Raw genomic sequence first — 22,060 nt, forward strand, 5'->3', positions numbered from 1 at the left:
TCCTGAATGATTTTAAATTTTTAGAAGGCAAAATCCTGTAGAGCTGTGCTTCTCAAATTGAAATATGCCTAGAAAGTTCCTGGGATCTGGTGAAAATGCAGATTCAGGGAGGGAGGCCTGGGAGAGTCTGCATTTCTCAGCATGTTGCTGCTGCTGGTTCAAGGGCTGCACTCTGAGTAGCTGGGGTGCATAAGAATATCTCATGCCCTATATATGTTCCATTTGTTAGCAGTTCTCTTCTTTCCTTTGCACAGTGTGATTCTGGAGCTTTTCGGGGCCTGCACTTGTCAGTCTGTGCTAACTAATGGAATACCAGTGCTCTCCCTTGAGAATGCAGCTACTGAAAAGGGATTGCAGAAAGACAAGTACAAGGAGATGCCCTCTTTTACCAGCGCAGCTGCAAAGAGGGAGACATCACATAAAAACCCGCACAAAGAATCTCATCTGTGTTGAAATGAGAACATTCACACGAGTACGGAACTTGTTCTGCCTGGTGCATGTGAACATTTCTAACCATTACTGTCTCCTCCTGTATTCAGTTATTATCAAATCCCCCTTAGATGTGTTACTTGTTCAAAGGAGTCACTGGAGACACCCAAGCTCTGTGTTCTGTGAAAGTGAACTCACCCTCATTTCAGAAAGTCTATAATTCTAGCCACCCTACTTCATCATTTATTAGGCTGGTAGCAGCTTTTAATTGATGTTTCCATACTCCTGGAAGATACAGTGCTAGTATGGAATCTTCACAAGTCTGCAGACAAGAACAGATGCCCCTGGTACCCCAGCCCACTTGTGCTCCCTAATGGCTGCAGAGTCATTCCCAGCTCACTTCAGGTGCCTGCATCTCCTCCTTTCTCTGTCTAGGGCCTTCTCCTGCACCAGAGGTGCTTGCTCTAGCAAGCTGATGTAACTGGGAAGAGCAGGGAAGCTATTGTCCTGGAGTCACTGACAACCCACAGGGGATGGGAGCCTCCCTCTAGGGCATCATTCTGAGGCTAGTTCCTGAGAGGGTCTCAGTCAGGACTGTGGGCACCCACAGCAGGATGCTGCTCATTAGTATCCTACAGTGGTTTCCTCCTTCTCCTGCTTCCTCACTGTGCTCTCTGGGGTCACCTGTCAAATAAACTACCTGCGCTCAAACCCATCTCAGGATCTGCTTTTGAGGAACCCAAAAACAAACACAGAAAGATCATTGCTCCTTCTGTCTTCTTCCCTGTGCACGCAGCTATAATAAAACCCATTTCAGATGTGGATTCCGAGGAATTTGAGAGTCCTTATCTCATACGAATTAACTGCAAAAAAATGGCAGGGAACAGACATTGTTATCTGAGCCCCTTCTACTGGACATGTGGGCAGGGTTAGGGACTTACACTCTGGTCTTCATCGTCACTCTTCATGTGCTGGGCAATGAAGCTGACACCCTCCAAAGCCTCCTGCACATCCTGCCGGAACCTCCCAGAGGACCTCTGCCTGAAATCTCTGGGGATGCCTGCTGAGTGGGAGCCAGCTGGAGACTTGGGCGCCGCAGGGGCAGGGTTCATAAAGTACATGGAGTTCCCGTAGAGGTTAGAGGGACTGGCAGGGCCCACAGCAGAGGTGGCAGTGGCCTCAGTCTTAGTCAGGTACAACTGGGTGGGCAGGGGGGCCTTGGCCGGGCTGCTGTCAAGGCCAAGTCTCTTCATGAAGAGGAAGGTAGGCAGCTTGTGCAGGAAACAGCGCTTAACCCAGGGCGCCATGGTGTGGGTGCTGGGTGAGCGGTGGTGCACATTGAGCACACACACAGTAGTGACAATGGAGAAGGTGACCAGCACCATGGTGAACATGAGGTACTTGCCGATGAGTGGCACATCAAGGGAGGTGGGAGGCACAATCTTGGAGATGAGCAGCAGGAAGAAGGTGAGCGCCAGGAGTACAGAGATGCACAGCGTCATCTTCTCCCCACAGTCAGACGGCAGGTAGAAGACCAGGATGGCCAGTGACGTGATAAGCACGCAGGGGATGATGAGGTTGATGGTGTAGAAAAGCGGCTTTCGCTTGATGATGAAGTCATAGGTCACGTCCACATAGCTGGGGTCCTGTGGGTTCACTGTCCTTCGCCCTGGGAGGGCTACTATGTCCCACTCACCACTGGGAGTAAAGTCATCTAAACTGGCTGTGGGTGACTTAAGGACCATGTCGATTTCCGTGTGGTCGTAGGTCCACGAGCGAAACTTGAGGGTGCAGTTCTGCTGGTCGAAGGGAAAATGCTTCACCTCGATCTTGCAGGCACTCTTGTAGATGGCAGGGGGCAGCCACAGAATGCTGCCATTGGAGCGGACCACCACGTTGGTGTAGACAGACACCTCATAGGTCCCATCAGCACTGGGGCGAGGATAGGGTGTGGAGGAGAACATCATGAAACCCGCAGAAAAGGCCAGCCTGTTCTCTGGGCTCCTGGAGGAGCTCTTGGGGATTATTCCCACTAATCACCCTGTCTCAGTAAATGGGGCCTGCTTTTCTTGACATCTGGGGCACCAAGAGAGCCCCACCACGATAGAGTCTGAAAGCTTCACTCGGAACAGCTCATTTAAGCCTCTCAATAGTCCATTGAGGTGGGCTTTTTTGTTACCCCACTTTATACATGGGAAAACCAAGTCTCAGAGAAGTGACTTCTTTAAGGTCAGAAAGCTAGTAAACAATATAGCTGAGATTTGAACTCAGGTTTGTCTGTCCCTTGATAGAGTCTCCGGCCTTAAACTCCTGGGCTCAAGTGATTCTCTTGCCTCAGCCTCATGAGAAACTGGGACTACTGGTGCATGCCACTGTACCTGGCCAACCTAAGATATTTACACACTAATTTGGTGCCACCAAAACTCAATGCTGATAAAGCAACTGAGGCTCAAAAAGTCAGAATAGAGACAAGTAGAGTATGGGACTAGGGGTCAGGATGCTGTCCTGGTCCCAGCTGTGCAGAGTGACTCAGACAAGGCCCTTGCCTTGTCTGGATCTTGCCCTCTCTGGGTCTCCAACTTCCTTCTTAGCTGAGGGCTCTGGCTCTAATCATCTCTATTTTTCTTCCAGTCTGGTGGCCTAGAGGTATGGCTGAAGTACAGATGAAATCTAGGGTTGAACTCAGACTTGGATAACCCCTCAAGGATGGGCCTGCTGCCCTGGCCCAACCCTCACGGGATCTTAGCCCACCCTCTGTCACTCACTTGTTGTACAGCACAATGTCAGGCAACCAGACGCGCTTTGCAGGGATCCTCAGGATATTCACACCCTCGTAGCGGGAGCTGTTCCAGGCCAGGCGGTAGTCAGTCCACTCCTGAGCAGACAGGCAAGTCTCCATCACTTGTATATCCATCACCACAAAAAGGTAGCCCTAGGGGAAACACCTCCTGGGCTGGGGACCTTGCAGGGCACTTACCTGTTTCAGCCAGACGTTGGTGGTCATGATCTGTTCTCGCTCATTCTGGGGAAGGAAATGGGGCCATCAGTTGACCAGGAAGGAGGAGCCCTCACTAATGGGTCACGCTGTATTTCATAAAAGGCTCTGAGCTCCAGGCCTATGTGACCAACTGCTGTCCCAACATCTCATAAATGGCTCAGAGTTATTTCATACCCAGAACATCAGGGGTAAAGCTCATTATCTTTTCCCAAGCCTTGTTCCCTTTTGGAGTTATTAGTTTAGAGAATGGCACCTCCAGTCATTCATTCCATAAACCAGAAACTTGGAAGTTGTTCTCTGACACCCTCTTCTTTGATCCATCCATAAGTCCTGTTGATTACATCTCCTACATGCATCTCAAATTTATCTGCTTCTTTCCATCTCTACTGCTACCATCATCAATCATTTGGACTAATGCAGTCACTTCCTAATAGGTCTTCTGGATCTGCTCTGGCCTGTCTTTAGTCTTTTCTCTGCAGGTTGGTCCCATTAGAATATCAACTTCTTAGACTATGTGATCTGATCAAACCCTCCTGCTTCCCCAGCTCATCTAAAATAAAAGCCAAAGGTGTGTGTGTACCAGGTCCTAATAATCTGCCTCTGACTCAGCCCCATTCATAACCTTGTATCTCAATATGGTCCCAGCTGCTCACTCCACTTCAGCTATGCTTGTCTTCTTTGCTCCTGCCTTTATATACTCTGTTCCTTTTTCCTGAAAATCTATGCAGTGACTTCCTCACTTTCTTTAGATATTGGAAATGTCAAATGATCAGAGAAGTCCTCCCCAACCTTCCCACATAAAATAGCACCCATGTCCCTCTCCCCTTATCTTACCTTGTTTTTCTTCAAAGAACTTATAACCAGGGAACATTATCTTTTTGTGTATTGCCATCACCTCCCACTAGAATTCAAAAACCTTGAGGAAAGACAACAACCAGAAGAGCAACTGGTACGTGTCACCTACCTGATAAGTATTTTCTGAATGAGTATATGAATCCTACCATCATAATCCAGGCCACCCTCATTCATCTCTTACCTGGACCACTGCAAGACCCTCCTAGCTGGTCTGTGACTACTTTGTACACCATCACTGCACACACTCACTCATCTATATTTTCCTTTACAGCCAGAATGAAAATTTCCAAACTTCCTGCCATTTTCCACTCAATCACTTCTGTGGCTTCCCTTACATACAGAATAAAAATCTAATCCCTCTATAGGGTTTACAGGATTTTTTCAACTTCCCCAGCCTCATTCACCTTCCTGTGTTTCTTTAGTCTGTTCTCCAGCCCTGCTGGGCTTCCTTAGTTCTCTGAATGTGTCTTGTGCCCTCAGTTTGCACCATTTTCCTGCCTTCTCTTCATCAAGTTAACTTCCATGTCCCGATTTCAGCTTGGTGATTGTTTCTTCAAGGAACCTGCCCTAAACCCTTAACTGGGTAAGCCTATTAATATGACAAAGCTAAACTGCCAGGAACAGAGAACCAGAGAAACATAGGCTTAAATAAAGTAGAAGTTTATGTCCTTCTCATGCAACATTTTGGACATAAATGGTGGTTCTGCTCTACAAAATCCTCAGATACTCAGGTTCCTTCCACCTTTCTTTTCTATTACACCAAGAGTGTGACCCCCATCTGCATGGTTCAAGATGTTGGAATACCAAACACAACATCCACATTCTTGGTTATTAGGAGCAGGGAAAAAAGGGATGGATACATGCCCCCTGTCTCATTTTGATTAGAATATTTAGGCCATTTATATTTAATATAGTTACTGATATAGAGATGGCCCCCCAATTTTTAAAAATATTTATCTTTTAGTTATAATTGGACACAATATCTTTCTTTCTTTCTTTCTTTCTTTATTTATTTTTATGTGTGCTGAGGACTGAACCCAGGGCCTTGCACGTGCTAGGCAAGCACTCTACCACTGAACCACAATCTGGCCCAATTTTTTTTCCAGCCCAATTTAAAAAATATATTTTTAGTTGTAAATGAACACAATACCTTTATTGATTGATTGATTGATTGACTGATGTGGTACTGAGGTTTGAACCCAATGCCTCACAAATGCTAAATAAACACTCTACCACTGAGCTACAACTCCAGCCTGGCCCCCAACTTTTGATGGTTCAACTTGTGATTTCTTTTTTTTAACTTTACAATAGTTTATCAGGGTAGTAAACACCTTTTGACTTACAATAATTGTTACTTACAGTGGGTTTATTGGTACATAACTCCATCTCAGGTTGAGGAGCATCTGTATTTGAGTTTAAACCTATCATCTATTTGTTTTGTGTTTACTCTTTCTGTTGACTTGTTTTGGAATCTTTTATTATTCCATTTCCCCCTACCTTCATGTGACCCTTTCCTTAGTAGTTACCCTAGAGATTATACTATACATATTTGATGTTATAATCTAATATAAATTAGTACTTTTACCACTTCCAGAAAAAGGCAAGGACTTTAAAACCTTTCAACTCCATCTACTCACTCCAGACTTTTGGGCTACTCTTCTCATATATTGAATTCTATGTAAATTAAAACATTGCAAGATGTTTTTATTGTATTATAGCATCAATGTCAACTTAAATTCACCCATCCAGTTACCCTTTTTGTTGTGCTTCATTCTTGCTCAATCTGGGATCATTTTCCTAGTAGCAAAAGAACAACCTTTAGCATTTCCTTTAATATTAAATCTTCTGATGTTAAATTATCTATTTTTTATTTTTAGTCTGAAAATGTCATCATTTCACCTTAATTTTTGAAAGAGTCCTTCAAAATCCTTATCTAATTCTAGGGTTTGCAGGTTTTTCCCTGGCTGTAACGCTTTCAAAATGCCATCCAATGTTCTGACTTCCATATTCAGCAGTTAATTTTATTGTTATTCTTATCTTTTTGCTTTGTTTTCTTCTTTCTTTTCCTGGATGCTCTTAAGATTTTCTGTCTTTGGTTGTCAGGAATTTGAATATGATGTATTTGGGTATGGGTTTCGTTTTGTTTTGTTGTCTCTCATGGGGTCTCATAGAGCCTCTTGAATCTGTAACTTCATATCCTTGTTCAGTTTTGGAAAATTCTCAGCCAATATCACTTCAATTATTGCTTCTGTCTTATTATTTATCTCCATTTCTTCTGGGACTCCAAATATACATTAGCCTTGTTTAAATAGTATAACTATCTATCTCCTACTTTGTATTTTCATTCATTCTTCTCCTTGGTTTGTATTGATGCTTTCTATTGAGCTGTCTTCCAGTTCACTAATTTTCTCTTCTGCTATGACCAATCTGCTATGAAACCCACCCAATGATTTTTTTCCAATGAGTTTTAAATTATAGTCTTTGTATGTTTTTGGCTTTAGAATTTACCTTTTTCCCCCCTTTTTATAATAACCAGTTCCCTGGAGAAATTCTCCATCTTCATAATTTTCTTTGAGCATATCTACCACTGAGCTATACCTTGGGCTCATTTTCTTAGCCTCTTAGCCTTACACTGCTTACCAACCATCAAAGGTAAGGTAAAGCATCACAGACTGTCAGGTTCACCTCCTGGAACCTGGACACTCAAACACATGTATATTTCTTCCTTTGGCATTTATTTTTCTCCGTCTTTTCTAATTGTTCTTCTAGAAAGGCTAATCTGCAACAAGCAATTCTGCCATCACTGAAAGTCAAAAACCTTCATCTGTCTTAAAAACCACTTTTTTGAGTTGAGATATAATTCACACACAGTGAAATATGCTGATCTTAAATGCACTGTTTGATCAGTTTTAACAAATGCATTACCCATGTAATCCACCTCATTTCTATCATCAAGAAAGTTTTCTTGTGCTTTAGTCCTGCCTCTCACTCCCCTTCACTTCCCCTGAATGTGCCCGAGGACATTGGTTCAGGACCCTAGTCTACCCTGCAAAGAGCTACTTGGACCTGTCTTACTTAGCACAAACTCCTCACCTTTCCCTAGAACTTTCTGTCTTTAAACTAGTTGTGCCTCCCTCCTCAGAAAAAAAAAAAAAAAAAGAAAAGAAAAGAAAAAAGAATAAATCCTGGAAAAAGAAAGACCCCCCCTCCAAAGAAACCCCATAAATATTTCCTTTATGTACAAGCCTTTGGGAATACAACAGCTCACAGTGGTACCTGGAGGGGCAGGAGCTGGAGGCTGTGTCCCCTCCCCTTACTGGTAGCCTCTATCACTCTACAGGGCCTGCAGAGCAGATCTGGCAGGGGCAGCATGAGCCTGGAAGCTTGATCAGGGCGGCCTGCCTGCTTGCCCTCACCAGAGCAGCAGCTGCACAGCAGCGCCTGGGGCTCACCCTATTAAGCAAAAAGGAGTTGGCTGGACAATAACACTCAGACCTGGCTGTGGGACATGGAGAGGAACAGGGAGTCAAGAGTTCCATCCTGCCCAGTCCTCCCCATCTCCTGACTGTGCTACCTCCTAGGGGATGGGGCCAGATGTTCATTTGGCCCAAGCCTTTTCGGGCCCTATAGTTTTGAGAGGCTAGGTTTGTGGTGGCCAATGGTGTTGGAGAGAGGTGGTAAGAAGGAGAAGGAATGGATACTGTTGGATAGGCAGAATAACTTCTTACATTCTGTAGCACAGCAGGACAAATATGGTTGACAACAATTAATTGAATATTTGTTTGTTCTTTTCCTTATTCTGTCTGTCTGTCTCTCTCTTTCTCTCCCCACCCCCTCTCTTTGGAATCTGAGCATTGAACCAGGGTCTTGTGTGTACTAGGCAAGTGCTATACCACTGAGCTACATCCCCAGCCCTGAATATTTCAAAATAATTAATAAAGAAGAATTTGAGTGTTCCCAACACAAAGGAATGATATATGTCTGAGATGATAAGTCCATTACCTTGATCTGATCATTACACATTGTACACATGTATTAAAATGTTACACTGTACTTCATAAATTTGTACAATCACTGAGTCAAATATATATTAATTACACTTTTGAAAAAACAGAAAGAAAAATGATGAAAATCTGGAACCTTGCCCAGAAATCTGAGCAATGCCAGAAACCAAACTCTAGTCCCTTGACTCCCAGCTCTGTGCACTGAATGGCCGTTCCTTTCCCTGAGACCTGGCAGGGGCCTCTGAAAACCCACCCTGCGCTTTCTCCTGAGACTTGAGCCCCAGCTGCCTCTGCACCTACCACGCTGATGAGCTGGGCCAGGGAGAGCTGCAGCTGGATGGAGATGAGCTGCGAGGAACTGGTGGCTGGCCGGATCAGGTTGTTGTAGCGGGTTTTGTTCAGAAGGTCATCCATCAGCTTCTCCTCAGCATTGGCCATACGACAGTCCCCTGGGAAATGGCAGAGTCAGACCCACCGAGCCCTCGTCCAGTCAACCCCCACTTCAGTTAGGGCAGTGAAGGGTAGAGCTGTGAGCCTGGAGAGTAGAGTGCCCTTGGTGCCCACTGATGGCGATAAGAGCACGGCAGGCCTGCCTCTTCTTGGGGACTTCAAACTAAACAGTCAAGCCAGAGCTCACCTCTCTCCTCCCATGCCATACCACTTTGTCCTTCTGTTTCCTCTAGCAATGAATGGCATCCCATGCACCATACATCCAGTCCCAAACCTGGACATCCTCTCCTCCCTTGGTTTATTCAAGTGGCCATCTAGGCCAGTCTAGTCTACTTTCCAAGGCCCCCAGTCTGTCCTTCCATCTCCCACACACTCCAACAGCCAAGGCCCTAGCTTACCTCCCCTGCTCTGAACTCTTCCAGTAGCCTCCTTGCTGGTCCCACCTGCCTCTGCCATCCATGTGTCCTGTAGTGCCAGGGTGATCTTCAGATTGCACACTGGCTCAGGGTTCTTCCTTACCCACAACCTCTCATAATTGAAGGCAGAGTTAAGACCCAAATATTTCAACTTGGCACTCAAGGCCTTTTGCTCCTAGCACTGACTTATCTTTCTCAACCTCATATCCTCTTGCCTGTTCACCTTGATGCTAGACACTCTATTCTCTGGCCATACCTACAGCTTGCTTCCCACCTTGTGGTCTTCACTGACTCTCTCCTTGTTTTTTGAGCATAAGTATTTCTTCTGACAGGATTGCCTCAAGCCCACCAGCTATCTAGGTGTCTAGCCTGTGCCAGGTCCTGTGCTACTGTGCTATGTGCTGGGGATAATGGCAAACAAAACCTATAAACAGACTTGGGAGGCTAAGGCAGGAGAATTGCAAGTTTGAGGCCACCCTTGGTGACTTAGTTAGACCCTGTCTCAAAATAAAATAAAAAGGACTAGGGATGTAGTTCAGTCATAGAGTGCTCACCTAGAATGTGTAAAGCCCTGGGTTTCACACCTTACCACAAACTCAAAGCAAAAATACCCAAAACAGATATGGTTCCTGCTCTCAGCATACAGTACAAGGGAGGAGCATTATGACTCAAATATGGGTTTGCACACAGAACTGGGTGCACAGCAGTGTTTCCTCTAAGAAGAAAAGGAGAGGGATAGCCTGGATTCAGACTTAGATCTACAGAGCACTAAGTCCCTTTGAGACACCAAATGAAGTGTTCCAGTTGGCAGGTGGCTCCTGGCATCAAGCTGAAAGGAGAGGCCTTGGCTCAGAGCCACATCCAGCTCTCAATGTTAGTGTAGCCTCTTGCAGGGAGTCAGAGCTAGCCATTACCCTGCTCCCCAGCAAGTCCCCAGGTCTACCCCCAGATCACACCTCAGATCTCTTGCCAAGTGGTATTTCAATCTTTGTTTCATCTCCCTCACGCATCTGGGAATGAATGTGAGTTCAAGGACTTGAGCTTGTACTAGCTGTCTTCAGGGAGGATGTGTCAGGTATGGTGGAGGGGGCAGTTGGAAAGAGGCAGACTCAGAAGAAGGTCAAGGACGTGTGAACAGGATTACCCAGGAGCAGGAAAAGAGATGAGAGTGGCCAGAGGAAACAGTGTTGTGGCAGGAGAGCAGACGGAGTAGGGGGTGGGGGATAAAGGAATAGGGATGGGGGTGGCGATGCTGGCGAGGGGCCGCCTGGCTCACCAGGCCAGGGGTGTGATTTCTTCCTCCCCCCCCCACCAGCCATTCACTAAGTCTTACCAAATCCCTTCCTCTTTGGACAGGGCCAGGGGTCCCAGAGCATGGATCACCCCAGTCAAGCAGGTCTGAGGTGGGCTCCTGGGTGAGTGCTGGGCTGGACACATGGTCATGAGAAGCAGCTGCCACCCTGCCTACTCCATGCACTTTCCAATTCGCTGCCTATCTGGAGCAGATGCAATATTTAGTGCCTTGTGAAAGATGCTCCCAGCGCACCTGCTGCCTGCTGTCCCTCCCCCAGACTACCCTGGGTTCACCTGATGGGGGTCCTGTAGATGCCTGGCCTAGATTCTTAACACTGCTTCTCAAAGCTGGGATCCCCTCTCCCAGAGGCCAGCTGCTGGAATACTGGGTCAGGAAAGGCACTCTGTATCTCCAGCCTACACGTAGGTCCCTCCCAGAGTCCTTCTTTAGTACACCTATTTCAGCTGACCCCTCATTTCATAGTAAAGGGAATGACTTTCCCAGAACCATCTGGCATGCCTGAGGCAACTCTGTGGTCAGAATCCGCAGTTCCCAGGCTTCGACCTTGCAATACTATGGGAGGCTGGATTCTGCATCTCTGTAGCCCCAGGAAGCTGGTTCCCTGGGAGTCTTCAGAGTCTAGGATTGCTGCGTAGCTGTGGGGGTTCATGATTCAGCTATAAACGTGCCTGATGAGCTCAGCTTGCTCACCTGTGACCTGTCCTGCCTCCGAGGCATTCAACTAACCTGAGGGACCCTTCCCCATCTTGAGGACCAGCAATGGGCTCCATAGTTAAAAGTCCCAAGAACCTTAGACTATTTACCCAACCTTGTATTTTTCAATTGGGGAAACTGAGATCAAAGAAGGAAGGGATTTATTCAAGGACCCCCAGCAAGTCAGACCAGAGTCAGGTCTAGGAGTCTCTTTCAAACAAAGACTCTCCCCTGACCATGTGACTTTATGACTTGGCTTGTGGGGTGTTTGTTTGTTTGTTTGTTTGTTTAACTGAGGTTTTAACTTGGGGTGCTTTACCATTAAGCTACATTTCCCAATCCTTTTTTATTTTTTATTTAGAGATAGGGTCTCACTAAGTTGTTCAGGGTCTCACTAAGTTGCTGATTCTGGCTCAGCCTCCTGAATCACTGGGATTATAGGAAGGCACAACCATGCCTGGCTTGTGCCCTTGTTAACTTCACCCCCTAAGGAAACTGCCCTGTCAGAGGCCATAATTGGTATTGTTTGATTATGGGGTGGGGGTAGTGTCCATACCTGCACCTGTGTTTGTATTTATGAGTGTGTCTGTATGCATGTATGTGCACACACCTGCACACACATGAAGGGGTAATAATGACCAGCCCTATGGGCTGGAATGCACAGTTCCTAAAAAGTAGAGGGGGGTGCACCAGAACATCACAATTAGTCTTTCCAATCTGCTGCCTAATGCTTGCAAGGCCTGCTGGGTTAAAAAGACAAGGAACAGAACTTTCACCCCACACACACCCCCAGGTGTGGGTCAGAACAGGTAAAAGCTCCTGGGCACAACTGGAGTTACTTCTCATACTGCCTGCTTGCAGAGTGAAACAGAAGCCACCACTAGGGGTCAGCCATCACCCAATGATTCTGATGAGGAGTGGTCCTCCCCAGGGGTTTGCCTCTGGAGGCTGTCTTTGAAAAAACAGCTCCCCCAAATAAAGGGCCTAACAATCTAAGAGGCAGCTGTAGCTGAAATTCTAAATTGTATGTGTGTCTAGTCTGAAAAAGCACATCTGATCTAAAAATGAGTGACATAACTATTATTTTGGAATACAACTACAGAAAGTAAGGGTAACAAAATGTTACTGGCAAGTAGGCATCTGCAAGGCAGGAATTATCAGTTGGAGTGTGTGTCCCTAACTGAGGAAGGGCACACAAGAGTTTGTCAAAAGGCAACTGTGGATTTTTTTTAAAAGTTGAGAGTTGATCTTTTACAAGAAGCTTATCATACACTATCAGTGCTTCTCCAACCACATGAATCACCTGGATGTATGAATCACCTGGATGTACAAAAGCAGATTCCCAGGTTGTTTCCAAAGATTTTGATCTCTTGAGCCTGGGATGGGACCCAAGAATCTATATTGGGCAATTCAGGCTGTCTCCCAGAATCACACTTTAGAAACACTACAACTGCCCCACATAGGACATATCATCTCCATAGAATAGATAGGGAAATTGAGGCCCAAAGAGGGGGAAAAGATTGGCACAGGGTCACCCAGCAAGTGTTGGCAAAGCCACGATGCACACATTGCTTGTGCGCTCCGCTTTCCCATAGGAACTTTACATGATCCCTCTACTCCTGCCTTCAGCACTTCCTGTGCCCTGTCTCTCTGTCTGAGGAAGATGTAGCCGTAGGCTTCTGGGCTGACTGGGGCCCAGGGACAAGTTTGGGACAGAGTACCGGAGCTGAAAGTGTCCTTGGAACTCTGGTGGGACAACTGAGGCCCAGAGAAGACAATCCTCAAACGTCTGAACTCTGCCTGGAGAGGGGTCGAAGGGTGGACTAGGTCTCCTTTCCAAGTGTCAGAGATGAGATCGCAGGCCTCTGAATGAAGGCTCCACTTCACCAGCCTGGCCCTCAGCCAAGCCAGAGTTGGGGACCGGAGGTGGTGATGACATAAAATGTGTTTTCTGGGAGATCCGCCCCCAAAGTGCAATTAAGGCCAGTCCTTTTCCCGCTTGGCTGTTTCTCCAGCGCTAAAAGTGTGGGGGGAGACTGAGCAGTGGACTTGATCCAGGGTTTTTACAGCGCCGCCGGGTTGCAGGCTTCTTCGTTGCGCTCAGTCTTCACGAAAGTCACCTCTTAAGTAAGGAAGGGGCCTTGACCCTGTCCAGACCGGGAGTCGCTGCCCCCAGCTTCCCTTTGCGCTGGGGCTGAGCAGAGCTGTCTATAGAGGCGGGACTACCGAGCTCGGATGCCTAGCCCAAAGACACTGGCCACTGGAGAGTGGCCCGGGTGCAAAGGGAAAGGTGGCCCCCACCCCAAACCTCGCAGACCCACCCAGGCCCGCCCCTACTGCCTCTGCAAGCGGGCTCAGCCCCGCCCACACCCCCATTTGGCTGGGACACCCTCGGGCCACTCCCCCAGTCCACCCCCACCCACTCTCAGGGCATCCTCCGTTTCCTCCCCTGTGGCCATTCCAGCCCCGCTTAGCCTGACCCAGGCTCCTCTCCCTTTTTGCCCCCAAATAACTCACCGCGCCTGCAAAGGACGACCAGGGAGAAGAGGACTAGCTGGTGCGCGCTCCTCATGGCGGGCGGGGGCCGTGGTGGCAGCCGCGGAGCGCTCAACTGTGGGGTCACCCTGGCACAGCTAGCAGGCGAGTGAGAGCTGATTCTGGTCCCAGAGGTATGACGCGCGAGAGGAGCGGGCACTAAGACCCGGAGGACAGCCTCGCGCGCCCCGCGTGGGCAGCAGTATGAGCCCCGCCCACGCGTGGATGAGGCGTGACTGGGCAGGAGAGAGCCCGGGCTGGGCGGGCTGGCCAGACCTGGTCACCGTGGGTCGTCAGTGGCTGTCTTGGGTACTTTCTGACACTGAGGGTCTGGAACTTTGGGAGGGTGCACTTGTTTAGGGTTCCCCTACCCAGCTTTGGGATGGGATGGAAGCAGAATTGAAGGGAGAGGATGGGGCTAGGGTGGGCTAGCCGCCTCTTCCTCCCATGGACCTTACAACCTTGGCCGACTAGAGGCAGCTCAAGGGAACAAACACACCCCTCCATTGGCCAGCTGGCCCTAGCTAAGTTTTGGAATCAGTAGCCTTCCTTTAGGGTTTGGGGAACAAGCCAGGCTAGGTGCCAAAGCAAGAGCAGTCCTGCCTCTCACCTGGCAGAGCCGTGCCTCAGTACAAGATCCAAAAGGGTCTGTGGCCACTTCCTGTGGCCCATGGCACTCTTCCTCCTTCCAGCCCCCCACCTCCTTCCCCATCTGAGCCCCAAGAGGCAGATCTTAACAACTGGAGGAACAAGATGGGAAGGGTAGGGTCTCAGGGACAGATCACGTAAAAAAGGCAGCTTTGTCACCTTCTCTCAGGCCTCTCAGTTTAGCTTTCAAATTGTTTCCCCCAGTGGCTTTTTGTTGTAACCTGACATGTTGGCATATGATGGTAAAAAAAAGTAACAAACAAACAAACAAAAAAACCCAGCATTGAAATGGAGCTGACTTCCCCTTGAGGATAGTTTGGAGAATTTAGGTTTGAATGCAACCTCTCTTCTCCAAAGTGCAGCAATAATAGGTGAGATATATAAAGTAAATCAAAAAGACATAACTAGGCTGCAAATAAGATCATCATCTCCATGAACCAAAACCAGAAAAGAGGTGGAGTGTTCAGAGGCTGAAGCCTGGGACCAGCTAAGCTTTGGAAACCAAAGGTGGTGGTGTCAGGTCCTTGGGATAAAGGAGGACTAACAGACACTGGCTAGAATTGGCTAGAATTTGGGAGCTTGAGTGTATGTTAATCCCTGAAAGGTTCTTGGGAGGAGGGAAGCCTGCTGCTAATTGGTTGTCTGTAGCCCTGATTTCCTAGGATATATATTATCCCCTAACTTACCACAGGACAGGAGTTTAAGAATGCCATAAAACCTGGAGGAAACTGCAAAACTAGGTGTTAGGTGGAAGGGGAGGGAGAGAGAGAGAGAAAGAGAAAATGTAATAACCATTCATAGCTTATTCTAGTGCCAGAAAATAAGGAACATGCTCAGAAAATAATAGAGGTGTGTCAAATGGACACAGAAACTGCCTTAATGGGGACCCATTGATCATATCTGAGACAACTTGAGCATTAAAATAAGCAGTGATGAGTTATAATTCATTGAATAAAATAAGAAGCTATGAATACATACCGAAGCAAATAAATAGCCAAAGGTTTAATAAGAAATGGGATACTTATAGTTTCAATGTACCTCCCTGCAAAATGCTTAAAACATGAAAAAAAAGAGTTAATTGTGGTAGACTGAATTATGCTCCCTGCAATGATGTCGACATCCTGACCCCAGAACTTGGGAATGTTTCCTTAAACAGCAAAAGGGGTTTTGCAGATGTGATTATGTGGATGGAGAGATTTTCATGGATTATCTGGGGGGCATTTAGTCAGAGGGGTCTTTATAAGAAGGAAAGAGGGAACCAGAGAGGAAGAACGAGAGGTGAAGATATAAGGTGACACTGGAGTGAAGTGGCCATGAGCCAAGGAATCCCAAGGCAGCCTCTAGAAGCTAGAAGAGGCAAGGAATGGATTGTCACCCAGAACCTCTAGAATGAACCAGCCCTGCCATATGACCATTTTTAGCTCTAAAGTCATTTAGACTAGACTGACTTTAGACTTTGGATCTCCAGACTGCTTGAGAAAAAATTCAAGTTGTTTTAAGTCACTACATTTGTGGTAACTTATTACAGCAATATTAGGAAACTAATATACCCACTTAACCAAGTGAATATAATTAACATCACCAGAAATGGGGCAAATAAAAACTGGGAACCACCTGAAAGGATGCAACAGGAAGGATACAGAATCACTTTTGTGAAGTTCCTGCCAAAGATGTATGACTTCAATCTAGTCATGAGGATAAATCAGATAAACCCAGATAAAGAGATGTTCTACAAAATAAATGGTTATTTTCAAAAGTGTGAAGGTTAGGGGCTGGGGATGTGGCTCAAGTGGTAGCGCGCTCGCCTGGCATGCGTGCAGCCCGGGTTCGATCCTCAGCACCACATACAAACAAAGATGTTGTGTCTGCCGAAAACTAAATAAATAAATAAATATTTAAAAAAAAAAAAAGTGTGAAGGTTAAAAAAAAAAACTACAGAAAGACTGAGGAACTTTTCTTGATTGAAGGAGACCAAAAAGATATCCAAATTAAATACAGCATGTGATAATGAAAGGGATCCTTTTGCTATACAGAACACTACTGCACAACTGCCAAACCTGAATGGAAGCTGAGGATTAGATGTATCACTGGTAATTTCCTGATATTGAAGATTCTTTTAGCTATCTTTGTATGAATATCTTTGTTTGTAAGTAATGCACACTGAAGTATCAGAGGTGATAGCACATCCTGTTGTAAATGTACTTCCAAATGATGTAGGAGAATAAGTGGTGTGGCACTTGCAATTTTTTCTATAAATTTGAGATTTAAAAGAAAAAAGAAAAATAAGTCTAAAAACTGAGATTTGAAAAATATATGAAAAAAATCGAAGGCCAAAAAAGATAGCCAATAGAATAAAGAAATCAGTGAATTAGTTTTAGATTAAATATTACTATAAGTCACACAATAAAAGTGCATTATAGCCAGGCGTTGTGGTGCACACCTGTAATCCCAGCAGTTTGGGAAGCTAGTCAGGAAGATCTTAAGGTCAAAGCCAGCCTCAGCAATGGCAAGGTGCTAAGCAACTCAGAGACCCTGTTTCTAAATAAAATACAAAATAGGGCTGGGGATGTGGCTCAATGATTGAGTGCCCCTGGATTCAATTCCTCGACCTCCCTGCCAAAAGTGCATTATAGAACAATCTGTCTTATGGGTATTTAATACAAGGATATGGCATAAAGCAGTGGTATGCATGGCCTCTGGTGCCAGGCAATCTGGATTTGTATCCTGGGGCCATTGTTTATCTTCTCTGTGACCTTCAGAAGGTAACTTGATTCTCTGTGCCTTAATACCTTCATATTTGGGGAAAAACAACCATAACAGTAAACCTTCTAGGATGAAATGAAAATAATTCATAGAAATCACCTTAGTGGGGCCCGGAACAAATAAAACCTAATAAATGCTAGCTATTATTACCTATTATGAACAGTAGATTCTAATATTCTAAATAAAATAATACCAAGAGGAATATAGCAGCTCACACACCAAAAGTAATACATCATGGCGAATATGTTTTATCCTAAGAATATAAGTGTGAGTCAACATCAGATAATTCATTAATGTAATATACTGTCTTAACAAATTACTTATTAATGCAAATCAGCTCGCTTAACCTAATAAACCTGTAACTATTATCATACTTAATGGTAAAACTTTAGAAGCAATTTCCATCAAAGTCAGGACTTAGGCAAGGATGCCCTCTATCACTGCTTTTATTCAACATTGCACTGGAGGTCCTATGAATGAAATTGCCATTTCTTTAGGTCACAAACTGCTCAACATCAGCAATTTATATGTTTACCTATAATAGAAGGAAATAAAGGTAATATAATTTAATAATTGGAAAGGAAAATTACCCATATTTGCAGACAATACGATTGTCTATGTAGTAAATCCATCAAATCAATCATCCCAGAAATAAATTGTTAGGACTAGGACTAGTAAGAGAGCAAGGTTGCAGAATTCAAGATCAACTTAAAAATGATTAGCATTCCTATACATCAGTAATGACAAATTAGAAGATGTAATAGAAAAATATTCAATTCATAAGAGCAACAAAAACCTGAGAGTATATTTATCAAAAGATAAAATAGACCTTTCAATATTACTATGGTCTGAATATGTCCCCCATATTCATGTATGGAATCTTAATTGTCACTGGGCATTGTGGCACATGCCTGTAATCCCAGTGGATCAGGAGGCTGAAGCAGGAGGTTCAAAGCTTGCCTCAGCAATTTATCGAGGCTTTAAGCAACTCTGTAAGACCCTGTCTCCAAATAAAATACAAAAAAGGGCTGGGGATGTGGCTCAGTGGTAAAGCGCCCCTGGGTTCAATCCCTGGTACCAAAAAAGAAAAAAGAAATGTAACTGTGACAATATTAAGAGGTGAGGCATTTAGGAAATGATGAAGTAATGAAGGCAGAGCCTTCATGGATGGGATTAGCACCTTATAAAAGTGCTTGGTGTAGAGGTGAGTCTGTTCTTCCAACTCTTCCACCCTGTGAGCACACATTCGTGCCCTCAAGAGGAAGCAGCATTCAGAGTGCCATCTTGGAAGCAGAGACTGGGCCTTCACCAGACACCAAACCTGCTAGGACCTTGATCTTGAATTCCCAGCCTTCAGAAGTTTGAGAAAATCATTTTCTGCTATATATAAATTACCCAATCTCAGATATTTTATTATGGTAGCCCAAATAAATTAAAACAAATATAAAAATTACTCAGAGACTTCAAGAATGAACTGACTAAATGAAAATATATACATATTATGAATAGGAGGGCTCAATATTATAAACATATCATTTCTCACCAAGTTAATCTGTAAATCAAATTCAAATCTTACATAAATCCCAGTAGAATTTTTCATAGAATGTAACAGGCTGATCTAAAAAGCCACAAAGAAACCAAGGGGTCAAGAATAGTGGAATAGTGTAGGGCTAGGGGTGTAGCTCAGTGATAGAGCCCTTGCTTAGCAAACACAATACCCAGCACCAAAGGAAGGAAGGAGGGAAGGAAGAAACGTACCCAAATCCTTGTCTCAGGATTTGTTTCTAGGGGAACCCAAATGAAAACATTTTTAAAGAATAAGAATGACATGGGGAGGTGGGCTGGAGTTGTGGCTCAGCGGTGGAGCGCTCACCTAGCACGCTCGAGGACCTAGGTTCAATCCTCAGTACCATATAAATAAATGAAATAAGGGTATTGTGTTCAACTACAACTAAAAAATAAATATTGGGCTGGGGATGTGGCTCAAGCAGTAACGCGCTCGCCTGACATGCTCGGGGCGCTGGGTTCGATCCTCAGCACCACATAAAATAAAATAAAGATGTTGTGTCCACCGAAAACTGAAAAATAAATATTAAAAAATTCTCTCTCTCTCTTTTTCTCTTCTCTCTCTTTTTAAAATAAATAAATAAATATTTAAAAAAACAGAATGACACAGGGTTGGTGGGTAATGGAACTTACTAAGATTTTTAGATGTGTTCTAATGCTTGTGAAGGGGTGGGCAAATAGATGACTACTGAAGAAAACAGGAACCCAGCAAGAGACCATGACATGGGAATGAAACTGGAAATGAAACAGAAGTTGCCTTGTAGATCATTGGCAAAGGGATGAAATATTCTATAAATGGTGTTGGGACAATTGCTTCTCCATATGGAAAATAAACACAATTAGATCCCTAGTTCACATCATACCAAAAAGCAAATCCAAGTTGATTAAAGATCTAGTTATGAAGAGCAAAACTTTAAAAGCATTTAGAACATAGAGAAGGATATTATTAGGTCCAGGGTGGTGTCTTTGTCTGAGCTGCTCTAACAGACTATGATAGACTGGGTGACTCAAACAACATTTATTTCTCTCAGTTCTGTAAGCTCAAAGTCCAAGGTCAGGGTACCAGAATGGTGGATATTGGTGAGAACCCTCCTCCCATATCCTCATATGGGGATTGGGGTTAGAGAAAGGAAGGAAGCAAACTCTCTTGGGTCTCTTCTTATCAGGGCATCAATGCCATCAATGCCATTGTGAGGGCTCCATCCTAAGCATCTGTCAAAGGCTTCACCTCCTTACACCATTACATCAGGGGTTAGGATTTCAATATATGAATTTTGTAAGGACACATGCATTTGGTCCCTAATAGGTAAAAAGTAATTACTTAAACAGAATACTCAAAGTATAAGCTCAAAGAAAAATAGCGATAAATTGACTTCTACTTAAACTTTGATTTTTTAAATATTTAAACTTCTATTCAACCAAAAATACTACAAAGTATAAAGAGAAATCATAGAATTAGGAGGAGCTATTTTTGCAGTTAACAACCTCAACAAAGGATGCAAATATATAATACTTAAGGAATTCCTATAAATGTTAATAGTTTTAAAAAGTCAACCAAAAGAAAAGTAGGCAATGATATGAACATGTAATTCATAGAAGAGGAAACTTGAATGGCCTGCAAAAATGGGACAAGATGCTTTAACCATAATAGGAATGAATAGATTGCAAACAGAAAAGACAATGAAATATTATTTCATACTATTTCGATTTTTTTTTGTACAATGGGTTGAATCCAAGGGTGCTTTACCATTGAGTTGTATCCCCAGCCCTTGTAATTTTTTTTTCTTTTGAGACAGGGTCTTACTAAATTGCTTAAGACCTTACTAAACTGCTGTGGCTGGCCTCAAATTTATAATCCTCCTGCCTCGCTGGGATTACAGGTGTGTGCCACAGCCCCCAACCATATTATTATTATTTTGGTACCGGGGATTGAACTCAGGGGCACATGACCACTGAGCCACATCCTCAGCCTTTTTTTTTTTTTGTATTTTATTTAGAGACAGGATCTCACTGAGTTGCTTAGCGCCTCGTTTTTGCTGAGGCTGGCTTTGAACTTGTGATCCTCCTGCCTCAGCCTCCTGAGCTGCTGGGATTACAGGTATGCACCCACGCCTGGTGTCCAACATATTATTTTGAAAGTTCTGGTAGGGATGTGGAACAACAGAAATGCTCATTAAAATCCTGCTGGAGGTGTAAATTGGCCCTGCCAATTCAGAGAGAAACTTGGCACTGTATTGTGAAGTCAAGATGATTATGGCCAATGTTTCAGCCTTTTTCCTTCCAAGTGTGCATCCTACAGGGACTCACACATTTAAACAATGATGTAACAGTCTCTTGTGTGTAGTAGGGACAAATTGGAAACAACTAGGAACACAGAGGAATTAACTATGGGGTATTCATACTGGAGAATCAGACCTAGAGAAGGGCTTGGCAAACTCTCACCAATCCACCAACTCTGGCCCATGACCTGTTTTCACACAGCCCAGGAGCTATGAATAATGTTTTTTAATTATTAAAGAGATGGAAAAAAACAAAATAACAACAAAAGCAAAATACAAAAGCTTTGCTGATCCTCTATCTAGCCTCGTGTGAATTAATGTAAATCTTAAAAACAGTGAAAAGCAGCTGGACACAATGGCATATGTGGCTTGGGAGGCCGAGGCAGGAGGATGGTCAGTTCAAAGCCAGCCTCAGCAACTTATGAGGCCCTAAGCAACTTAGCAAGACCCTGTCTCTAAATAAAATATAAAAAAGGGCTGGGGGCACTGGAGTTGTGGCTCAGCAGCAGAGCACTTGCCTGGCAAGTGAAGCCCTGGGTTTGATCCTCAGCACTGCATATAAGTAAATAAATAACAACAACAAAAGATCCATTGACAACTAAAAACTATATTTAAAAAAATTTTTTTAGTTGTAGCTGGACACAATACCTTTATTTTATTTGTGTATTTTTATGTGGTGCCGGGGATGGAACTCAATGCCTCATGCATGTTAGGCAAGCGTTCTGCCCACTGAGCCACAACCCTGGCCCCCTAAAAACTATTTTTTAAACAAGATTTAAAAGAAACTTTCAAAATAATATGGGGGAGTGTATGCTGGGGATGTGTCTCAGTGGATAAGTGCCCCTGGGTTCAATCCCTGGTACCAAAAAGAAAATAATAATAATTATAATAAAGTGGAAAGCATAAGAGTAGGTACCAATAACATATATTACTACATATGTGGACATTAACATACTTAAAGATATCCGTATAAGTAGCAAATCTATAAAAATTAGTTAGGAGTGATAAACCTTGAATTCAGAGCTGTGGTTACCTCTGGGGAAAGAAAGAGGAATGAGCTTAAGAATCTGATTGTTCTGTTTTATCTTGTTGGGTTTTTTTTTTTTTTT

The 22,060-nt window shown here is 44.3% G+C and overlaps 1 protein-coding gene across 1 annotated transcript in view; it reads right to left on the reverse strand.

Moving 5' to 3' along the window:
- The window catches only part of Chrnb4 (cholinergic receptor nicotinic beta 4 subunit), a 17,377-nt gene extending 3,534 nt beyond the window's left edge, over positions 1 to 13,843 (reverse strand). The window contains exons 1-5 of the mRNA XM_015480366.2: positions 13,678 to 13,843; positions 8,587 to 8,735; positions 3,407 to 3,451; positions 3,195 to 3,304; positions 1,371 to 2,361 (exon numbers count right to left, since the gene is read on the reverse strand). Coding sequence (XP_015335852.1) covers positions 1,371 to 2,361; positions 3,195 to 3,304; positions 3,407 to 3,451; positions 8,587 to 8,735; positions 13,678 to 13,732 — 1,350 coding nt within the window. The 5' untranslated portion in view covers positions 13,733 to 13,843. The remainder of the gene's footprint in view (positions 1 to 1,370; positions 2,362 to 3,194; positions 3,305 to 3,406; positions 3,452 to 8,586; positions 8,736 to 13,677) is intronic.
- Positions 13,844 to 22,060: the final 8,217 nt, after the last annotated feature.

The sequence above is a fragment of the Marmota marmota genome, unplaced genomic scaffold (assembly GCF_001458135.2).
Source record: "Marmota marmota marmota unplaced genomic scaffold, marMar, whole genome shotgun sequence".
NCBI lineage: Eukaryota > Metazoa > Chordata > Mammalia > Rodentia > Sciuridae > Marmota > Marmota marmota.